The sequence below is a fragment of the Lagenorhynchus albirostris genome, chromosome 3 (genome assembly GCF_949774975.1).
Source record: "Lagenorhynchus albirostris chromosome 3, mLagAlb1.1, whole genome shotgun sequence".
Lineage (NCBI taxonomy): Eukaryota > Metazoa > Chordata > Mammalia > Artiodactyla > Delphinidae > Lagenorhynchus > Lagenorhynchus albirostris.
In genome coordinates, this window is record NC_083097.1 from 158,482,491 (window position 1) to 158,493,090 (window position 10,600).

The 10,600-nt window shown below is 44.4% G+C and overlaps 1 protein-coding gene across 1 annotated transcript in view; it reads left to right on the forward strand.

The window, feature by feature from the left end:
* Window positions 1-9,085, forward strand: part of NWD1 (NACHT and WD repeat domain containing 1) — a 62,515-nt gene extending 53,430 nt beyond the window's left edge. Inside the window, 4 exon segments of the mRNA XM_060146406.1 lie at window positions 1,321-1,407; window positions 7,113-7,221; window positions 8,783-8,940; window positions 8,942-9,085. Of these exon segments, the coding sequence (XP_060002389.1) occupies window positions 1,321-1,407; window positions 7,113-7,221; window positions 8,783-8,940; window positions 8,942-9,085 (498 nt within the window).
* The last annotated feature ends 1,515 nt before the right edge of the window (window positions 9,086-10,600 follow it).

A 10,600-nucleotide genomic window follows, 5' to 3' on the forward strand; every position in this document is an offset into this window, starting at 1 on the left:
GGGATCCTCCCAGACCGGGGCACGAACCCATGTCCCCTGCATCGGCAGGTGGACTCTCAACCACTGCGCCATCAGGGAAGGCCCTGTTTCTAGATTTTTTTGATGATGGCCATTCTGACTGGTGTGAGGTGATACCTCATTGTAGTTTTGATTTGCATTTCTGTAGTGATTAGTGATGTTGAGCATTCTTTCATGTGTTTGTTGGCAATCTGTATATCTTCTTTGGAGAAATGTCTACTTAGGTCTTCTGCCCATTATTGGATTGGATTGTTTGTTTTTTTGATACTGAGCTGCATGAGCTGCTTGTAAATTTTGGAGATTAATCCTTTGTCCGTTGCTTCATTTGCAAATATTTTCTCCCATTCTGAGGGTTGTCTTTTGGTCTTGTTTATGGTTTCCTTTGCTGTGCAAAAGCTTTTAAGTTTCATTAGGTCCCATTTGTTTATTTTTGTTTTTATTTCCATTTCTCTAGGAGGTGGGTCAAAAAGGATCTTGCTGTGATTTATGTCATAGAGGAACACAATTCTTTTAAGAAGTTACATTGCTAGTGTCAGAAGAAAGGGGGAAAAATTGATGTTTACGGTTGAGCAGGCACTCCCATCTTTGAGGAGCTCTGGTTAATGTGTAATGCAAATCACACCGCACCTTAGGGGAGGAGAATACCCAAACTAACACAGAGAGAGAATTTTATGTTTAATTTTTTCTTGTCCTGCCTTAACATATAAATTAGTTTTGTAAACGATAAATTAAAATATAATTTTTATTTCATCAACAGCCATGTAGAAACTCACTTCCTCCTGCCCTTGCTTAAAACAAAAACAAAAGCAAAAAAAAAAAGAAAGGAAAAAAAGAAACCCCAAACCTTCCTCTTAGATCTGAACAAACCCAGTTCATTTCTGCCATTCGAGAATGGGGAGAATGATGCTGCCCTCCTCCGGCTCCAACCTACCTTTCGACCTTATTTGAGATCTTCAGAGCGCCTCTGGGGGTAGAAAACTAGAGTGCTGGGATGTTCTCTGGGTCCCCGAGTTGGTTATGACAACAATGTCAACAGTAATAATAATAGCTGCCACTTTGGGAGGACTGATTATGGGCCAGAGGGAACCATCCTATGCACTTCTTAACCACGATAGCCCTGTGAGGCAGTCCTGGTATCATCTCCCATTTAACAGATGAGGTAACTGAGGCAGCCAGGGGCTAAGGAATTTGCTTAGGATCACAGAGCTGGTGAGTGGCAGAGCCCTGCGTCAAATGCAAGCTCTTGACCCTGAACGCTTAACCCAGTGGAAATGCTTGATGGACACCCTTGATTCTGCTCAGGTTTCCTCCGAAGGAGACAGCCTGCTGGAGAAGCTTCCAGAAGCCGTGGGGTTCCTGGTGGTCTCTGAAGATGAGTCCCTTCTCGCTGCAGGTAGCATTTAGCTCTCATTTGGAGTCATGAGGCGGCAACTCCGGATTTGGTTGGAAGTAGAGAGGGGCTTGGGGAAAGGGGGAAAAGGGTCAGCAAACTTTTTCTGCAAAGAGCCTCATAGTAAATAAAGATCATTGCCTGTCTCTGTCACAACTATCCAACCCTGCCCTTGTAATTCAAAAGCCTCCATGGATGATATTTCAAGTGAGTATGGCTATGTGCCAATAAAACTTTCATGGATGCTGAAATTTGAATTTCATACCATTTTCATGTGTTATGAAATAGTAATCTTATTTTAGTTTTTTCAAGCATGTAAAAAACTTAAAAACTATTAGCTCACATATAAAAATCGGGGACCAGCCAATTTTCACCCACGGGTTGTAGTTTGCCAACACATGTTCTGGATAAATCTCTGAAACTTTCTGGGCTTCCGGTCCATTATCTTGGAAATGGGAGTGGTTATTCCTGCCAGAGAGTCACAGGGATAGAGGGAGGTAGGGTGAGAGGACAGGGTACACTCAGCCCACACTACCCCAGCCACAAGAAAGACTGGTTGGTGCTATGTCAAGATAAGAAACAGGGGCTATAGGAACATGTGACAGGATTCCCTTTCCTTAGTCTGAAGCAATCAGGGAAGGCTACCTGGTAGAGGTGACCAACAGGTGCTCCACATCCTGATTTTTTTTTAAAGAAAAAAATTTTAGAGCAGTTTTAGGTTCACAGCCAAACAGAAGATACAGAGAGTTCCATATACCCATGTGTGGGGCTGTGCTCCCACTCACACACAGCTTCCCCCATTTTCAATATGGCCCACCAGAGTAGTGAATTTGTTACAACTGATGAACCTACACTGACACAGCATCCTCACTCACACTCCATAGCTAACATTATGGTTCACTCTTAGTGTTGCATATTCTGTGGGTCTGGACAAATGTATAATGATGTATATCCATCGTTATAGTATCATACAGATTACTTTCACTGCCCTTAAATCAGTCTGATTTTTACAAAGCCATTTCCAGGGGCCAAAGACACTTTAGACCAGCACTGTCCAGTAATGCAGACTACGAATGTGAGCCACATTTATACTGTGAATTTTCTCCTGACCCTCGTTAAAAAGGTAAAAAGAAACAGGTGACATTTGTGTTAATGATATATCTTATTTAATACCATAGACCCCAAAAGCCAACAGGAAATCAGTATGATGTTAATGGTATATTTCACATTACTTTTAAAATTCTTGTGTGAAGTTTTTGATATCTAGCATGTATTTTATACTTATGGCTCATCTCTTGAGACCAGCCTCATTAATAGCCACGTGTGACTTGTGCCAACCGTATTGGAGAGTGCAGGTCCAGTAGATAAATGCTTATCCTCTAAGATTGACTGACGGCAGGTTGAATGATGTATACCCTCCATCCTGTTTCCAAAAGAATTTCAAGTGACTTAAGTGTGTATAAAATAAGCATGGGGAACGGGAACAAAAGACAAAAGAAAATGAGCATGGTGGCACAAGATAGAATCAAGACTGAGACCAAAGGCATTGAGGACCTCAGTGACCTAGAAACTTGTTACAGTTGGGTTTCAAGTGTGGCTCTTTCCAGCCTCCAGTGAGAAGAAGGAGCCTGAGCAGTTTTTCCATCCACAGTTTTGGGAACCAACCTTTGCTTGCAAGATGTACCTCAATCTTAAGTCAGCTAAGATGAGGCAAGGATTTCATTGATAAATAGAATCAGGGGTCCCCAAGATCATCTTCAGGTCTCATGATTTTTTAGGGCTCACAGAACTCAGAAGAGCTGTTACACTCACAGTTACAGTTTATTGCAGCAAAAGGGTACAGATTAAAATCAGCAAAAGGAAGAGGCACACGGGGCAGAGTCCAGGAGAGACCAAGCACGGGCTTGTCCTCCTCCAGTGGAGTCTTACTTACCCAGCAATGATGTATGACAACATCCATGGCGTCCTGCCAACCAGGAAATCTCACCCCAGCCTTGGCGTCCGGGCTTTTTACTGCTAGATGGTCATGTAGACACGGCTGATCCTTGCACAGCTAACCTGAATCACCAGCCCCACCCTTGAGGTCAAGCTGATACGGCATGTCCCAAAGCTCCCACCATACATCACGCTCTGAGCATAGACCATGCAGTGTGGCCCAAGGCCTCAGGGTAACAAAGATACTCCTTTTAGGCAGGACATTCCAAGGGCTTAGAGGTCACCTTCCAGGAGCCAGACGAGGACCAAATCTTTCATGTGCAGGGTGTGGATGACCCAGGCCTGCTGAGCTCATCCTTTACTGCATAAGAGTATAATGCAAATATCCTTGGACAGCAGATATTTTGGTGCATTTCTTCAGTTTCCCACACACATGTTTCATCCATAACATCCTTCCATGCGAGGCTATCATTCAAGCACGGTTCAATAAAAGTAATTCCACAGGGAGCATGGAGAGACATAAGGCAGACTCAGCCCCCAACCCTCAGTGACCTGACCTGATCCAGGGATTGTCTTGAGGCTAAACCGAGATGTCACATGTGAGGTGCACAGCAGACAGCCTCATACCGTAACTCCTCAGTGAGAGAGTTAACCTTGTAATAACAGTAGTTAATACTTGGGTATTTACAGTGTGTTAGAACCCATCCTAAACAGTTAACATGTGTTAATTCCTTTACACCCCAATAGCCCTGGGAGGTAGGCACTTTGATTATTCTCATTTATAGATGAGGAAACTGAGGCACAGAGAAGTTAGGTAACTTGCTTGAGGTCACACAGCTGTAAGTGGAGGGGCTGGGATTTGACTTCATAGTCAGGCTTGACTCTGCAGCCTCAAATAAGATGCTGAATGTTTGTTTATTTACCGACAATGTTTTATTTCTGAACCTCTGGAAGAATTGATGGCTTGCCTATCTTGTCAGCAATAACTCCTGGGAAAGCACAGGGTATCCACTTGAATGAGGTCATGCTAACCCAGCACCCACAACGAGACCTGAGCTGTCGGTGCCAATGGAAATGCGTGACTTAGCAGGTGATCTGTGGTGTTCCAGGGACAGAGATCTTTTTATAAAGTAAGGGGGCGGCTTCCTTCCCACTCAAAAAAAAACAATAAACACACTAACAGCTGAGTTTCTCTGCCAGCTGCTGCGGTGTGTCCCATGGTGCATTTACTGGCTGAGCAGAAGCAGGGCCTGCACTCTCTCCTGTATGGGGCCTGGAAGGCCATGCATAATCTGGCCTTCACCCACCTCCCTGCGCTGCTAGGGGTCCTCTCAACAAAACGTTCACTCAGACAGTATTTGGAACACAAGAGAACAAGTCCCCTTGGGTAGGGTTGCCAGATAAAATACAGAACACTGGGACTTACCTGGTGGCGCAGTGGTTGAGAGTCTGCCTGCCGATACAGGGGACACGGGTTCGTGCCCCAGTCCGGGAGGATCCCACATGCTGCGGAGTGGCTGGGCCCGTGAGCCATGGCTGCAGAGCCTGTGCTCCGCAACAGGAGGCCACAACAGTGAGGGGCCCGCGTACCACAAAAAACAACAACAAAACAAAACAAAACAAAACAAATACAGAGCACTCAGTTAAATTTCAGGTAAACAAATCAAGTTTTTAGTATAAGTATATCCCACATAACATTGTGGGATATACTCATAAAAATTTCACTGTTCCTCTGAAATTCCAATTTAACTGGGTGTCCTGTTGTTGTTGCAGTTGTTGTTTTGCTAAATCTGGCACCCCTTCCTCTCACTCACCTCCCCTTCCTTCACTCTGCTCCAGCTGCACTGGCCTCCATGCTGGTCTTCAAACACATCAGGCCTTTCCTACCTCCTGGTTGTCCCATGCTAGTCCCATTATTCCAGTGCCTGCCACTTCCTCATCTCTCTAAAATCAAAACAAATGTCCTGTAACAAATTGCCATACAAACCTGGTGGCTTAAAACAACAAGAATTTCTTCACTCACTGTTCTAGGGGCCAGAAGCCCGAAAGCAAGGCATTGGCAGGGCTGGCTCCCCCCAGAGTCTTCAGAGAAGTACTTTTTTTTTTTTTAACGTCTTTATTGCAGTATAATTGCTTTACAATGTTGTGTTAGTTTCTGCTTTATAAAAAAGTGAATCAGGGCTTCCCTGGTGGCGCAGTGGTTGAGAGTCCGCCTGCCGATGCAGGGGACACAGGTTCGTGCCCCGGTCCGAGAGGATCCCACATGCCGCGGAGCGGCTGGGCCCGTGAGCCATGGCCTCTGAGCCTGCGCGTCCGGAGCCTGTGCTCCGCAATGGGAGAGGCCACAACAGTGAGAGGCCCGCGTACCGCAAAAAAACAAACAAACAAAAAAACAAAGCAGCAAATACATGATGGTTGGGGTGCAGCAAGAGCTTTGAAGAAAAATAGGGCAAGATAAAGAGAGGTAGAGATGGGCAAGGGCTGCTATTTAAGACGGTCAGATAAGTCTTGTGGAACAGCATTCTAGGCAGAAGGAACAGCAACTGTGAAGGCTCTGAAAAGGGAAACTGGTGACTTCTTTTCATACAAAATGTCTAAGACAGTTTGCACTGTCCATCTTGTAAGGAGTTATAATTTTTGTATCAATATGATTAAGAGCTGTATTATATATTTACAAATTCACATTATGTAATTATGCAAAATATACATATTAAAATATCATTCTATAATTTAATCCTCACAACAATCTTGTAAGGTTGTTGCTATTATTCCAGTTTCTCAGATGGAGAACAAAGATTATACCTTAGGTTGCAAGATATAAAAATTGTTAATAAACTAAGGGAGACGATCTTGTAACTAAGAGAACAGAATATGTGTAGTTTTGTCTTTAAAAGCCTTCATCCCACTTGACATTTATTTTTATGAAGCCACTGTAAGGCTCAGATGTAAGTAATCTTTTGCCTCGTTGAGATGGGAAATGTCACCACAGCAGTTAAATACACCTAGCTTTTTGGTTTTTTTTTAAAAATAAAACTTAATTTGGAATGATTTTTTTCTGAGATCTTTTTTTTATGGGGACCATTTTTTAAAGTCTTTATCAAATTTGTTACAACATTGCTTCTGTTACATGTCTTGGTTTCTTGGCTGCAAGGCATGTGGGATCTTAGCTCCCCAAGCAGGGATCGAACCCGCACCCCCCGCATTGGAAGGTGAAATCCCAACCACTGGACCACCAGAAAAGTCCCTGGAATGATTTTAGATTTACAGATTAAGTTGTGAAGGTAATGCAAATGTTCCCATTTACCTACCCCTCACCCAGCTTCCCCTGATATTAACATCTTATGCAACTAGAGTACGTTTTTCAAAACTAAGAAAGTAACATGGGAACAATATCATTAGCTATCAACTTTATTGGGATCATATGTTTTTCAGTGAATTCTCTTTTTCTGTTCTAGGATCCCAAATTGCATTTAGCATATAGCTTTTAATTAAATACAATTGGAGCTAATACTTGTATAACCAAGGTCATTTAAGAAATTAAACCCTATAATTCCCATTCTCCAGTGCAAAATGTCACTAATCCTCTCAATCCAATCTCTCTGAAGACATGTTTTGGTCCTGGGAATATCGATGCTACCCATCTTTCCAGGTTTTAACTTGATCCATCTCTCAAAAGGTGCTTATAAGTCTGGCTTCCCATACGAGTGCCTTGAGGCTGCACTCCTAGGTGTCTTTCAGTCTGAAATCAAGATCACATTACCTTTTTCAGCAGAGTTCTTACTGTAGAGGAGTCCAATGTGCTTGCTTCTCCAAGGATGACAAGTACGTCTACGCAGGCTTGAAAGATCACTCCATAATCGTCTGGAGTGTGCTGGATGGTGAGTCATTTTGCTTTGCAGGTAGGACTGAGCTTAGATCTGGAAATGAAGGACTCTGTTCTGGATCCTGGCCATTAGAGGGCCCCACTCCAGCCTCCCCTAGCTGGGTCCCTCTGCTTAGAGAAGTATCTGCAGGCTCAGGGGACAGACCCAATGGGAGCTTACCTCCTCCTCTAGACCCATGCTCTGGGTACCTAGAACTCCAGAACAGCCTCCCCACCTGCCCAGGAGCCCTCTTTAGGGCCTGTGCAGGCCTCTTCCCCAGCTCTATCTTTCTGAAAGTGGGCTGTGCCTCTTGTGTATACACCCCCAGACTTGGAGGGTGGTCTTGGAGTGGTGTGCATGGAGTCTGGATGTGTGAGCTAGGTTGGGGGGTTCACATGTATGTGTCTGAGGCCTCTAGGGATATAAGATGGAGCTGGATGTGGGAAGAGAAGCGGGCAAGCCACAGACAGCTGGGCTCTCCCACACCATTACATTCTGGCATGTAACTGAGGAGCCCAAGAATCCTCAACCCAAACCTGATCTTCCAGGTGGTTCTGAAGGTACATCCATCAGCGTAGAAGGATAGAACATGTTTCATTGAATAGTTTATTAGCTAGATTTGCAATGTTCACATGTTGTATCTTATAGGATGTTGACCTTCATTCATTCTCTTTCCTTAGACCCTGTAAATGTTTGGGCATCTTAAGATCAACCACTTTGAAAACCTCACATCTCTCACTCTGTTCAATATTACACTAAGGACATAGTAACAGGAGTTAACATTTCTTGTGTCCTGGGTACTGTCACCATGCCATTTAATTCTCTCAATAGGCATCACCACTTTACAAAATTTGAGGCTCTGAGAGATGGGGTGGGCTGTGGTTTCAAGCTGGTCTGCCTGGTCCCCATGGTCACCTCTGTCACATTCTCCTATAGAGAAAGGAACCCTTATGACACTGGCAGGGGTTTAGGAGCTATTGCTATCTCCATCTGACAAATGAAGAAGCTGAAGTTCAGAGTGATTAAGGAACTTTCCCAAGGTCACAAAGCAAGTAAGTGGCTGAGTGAATATCAGGTAGAGTGGAATACACTGTAATCGAATACAGTATAACTGAAAACATTGTGATTGCATCATTATAATTGAATACATTATAATCCAATACATTGTAGTCTAATACAGAGTAACAGAGATGCCTGGCCAAAAGATGATGGCTCAGAAGGTGAGGTCTGTGGATTGTGGCCTTAAAAGCCCATCCTGTGCAGGTTCACAACACGTCTTCCCATTCCTCCTCCAATAATAATATTTACTGAATTCGCTCTGGCTGAAACTGATAGTTAGCACCTGACATGCATGACATCTTCAAATCTTCAGAATTCCCCTCAGCAGGTAGGCTCAGTTATTGTTCGCATATTGCAGATGAAGCAAGAGGGACTCTGAGAGGCTGGCTTTCATGCCTAAGCTAGTAAGGGGCATAGCAGAGATTTGACCCCATGCAGCCAACTCTCAATGTGTGAGATTGGATCTCTGTGGCCACATTTTTATCTGTTGTACCCTCCCCTCCACTTCCCCCGACAGGCACACTGCTGGCCATCCAGTTTGTCCATGCCGTGGTGAACAGAATCATCCCAACCTCCAATGGCTTCATTGCCCCCACCACACATGGCTATCTCATCTGTGAACGTTTCCAGTGCCCTTCATCAAGAATCTCACAACAGGACTCTCTCAAAAACTTCAAAAAAAGCAGTGTAGATGGTCAAATCCAGGCAGAGAGAAGAGCTGATTGCTGCTGCAGGAGCACTCCAGGACTCAAGATCAGGGAGTGCCCAGGGAAACGAATCTAAATCAAACAAATGCTCACAAGTCTGCCTGCTAGTGTAAACCCCCCCGTGTCTCCAGTGAGTTAGCCCCATTCAACCTGAAGCAAAAAGACTGTATGTGTTGATGTATATCTGGACCCAAAGCCTCCGATTATGTGACCCAGACCTTGCTTCCTACCATCTTTCCGTTTTTTTCTCCTCCTTGTCAGCTCCATTTACAGACCCAACACCCCCAAGTTAGCAACATGACAGCAAAGTTCAGTAGAAAAGAGAGTTTCCCTTTTCCAACAGTTTGAACCAAAGTCCTGGTTCTAAGTCTATTGGCCCCAATTAGCTCATACACCCATCCCGGAACACAAAGCTATCTCTGGGAAGAATGCAACACTCTGATTGGTGGGCCTGACCCCATGCCCATCCAGGCTGAGGATGGAGTCAACACCACCTAACCATGTAGACTGAGAAGGGGAGAGGCTATTCCCCAGGGAAACTAGGGTGCTTGTAGCAGGTCAAGCGGGGATGGATGGATGTGAGACCAACTAAAACACAAATGTGGACCACAGAGCTTTATAGATTATAAAGCACCAGGTGCTATAGTCTGATCCTTATCACAGCCCATACGTTAGGGAGGGCAGGAGTTTCTGCATGCATTTCAGAGATGAAAAAACAGCCTTGCAGAGGTAGCTGTGATTTGCTCAAAATCATGAGCCCGAGGTGCAAGAACTCTGAGAAATGAAAGCCCAGAGCCTTCCTGTCCCAATTATTATTGGGACCACCTCACTTTAATTTTAGGCTCAGAAGCACAAACATCAATTCCATGGGTGGCACATTCAAATGCCCACAGGGGCCAACGAGTAATCTAGACAATTGCTGTGCACCTGGGTGACCAGCAGAGAGTGATAGTGACAATGGGAATATGGAGGGCACTGCTGTGTCTTGGGTAGACACAAGTACCTTGACTACCCCAGAATCACCATGGGGAAAGCAACCTACTGGTGCCAGAGCTTCCTGTTGTCATAAGTAAAGCCAGAAATCCAAACTTTTGTGAGAAACGTTCTCATTTTTTAAAGTTGGCAATTGGCTCAAATTTACACTTATAGACACATTTGGCCCATGTCTCTAGTTCCTGAGCTGACTCATGACCCAACTTGGCATTAAAACAGCAAACCTGTTATCATTCTTCCATCTCTACTCCCTGGCTCCCGCACTTTAAGAATAATGATACTTTTTATCTTAAAAACTGGAGGCTCTTGGAAGCAGATGGAAAAAGTTACCGACATCTCCCTGCTGTGCTTTTGGACCACTTCTGCCTTGTGCAAGTTCAACAGTCCAATTGTTTGCGCTCCACTTAAATGGCTCTTTCTTCTTTGCCTGCAGCCTTCTAAAAGCCCCACTTGCTTCTGGGCCTTTTGCTATATGGATAGTAGAGTCCAAACCTTCAAGGTGCTATTCCTTCCTTCCCCCCCTCCCATTGGATTCCAGACAAGAGTTTCAGAAAAAACCACCTTAGAAACAGAAGCTTTTGAGCTGCATGTGACCTGACTCTCATTCAGTTGTTTCTCAAACGAGTGTTCCAATG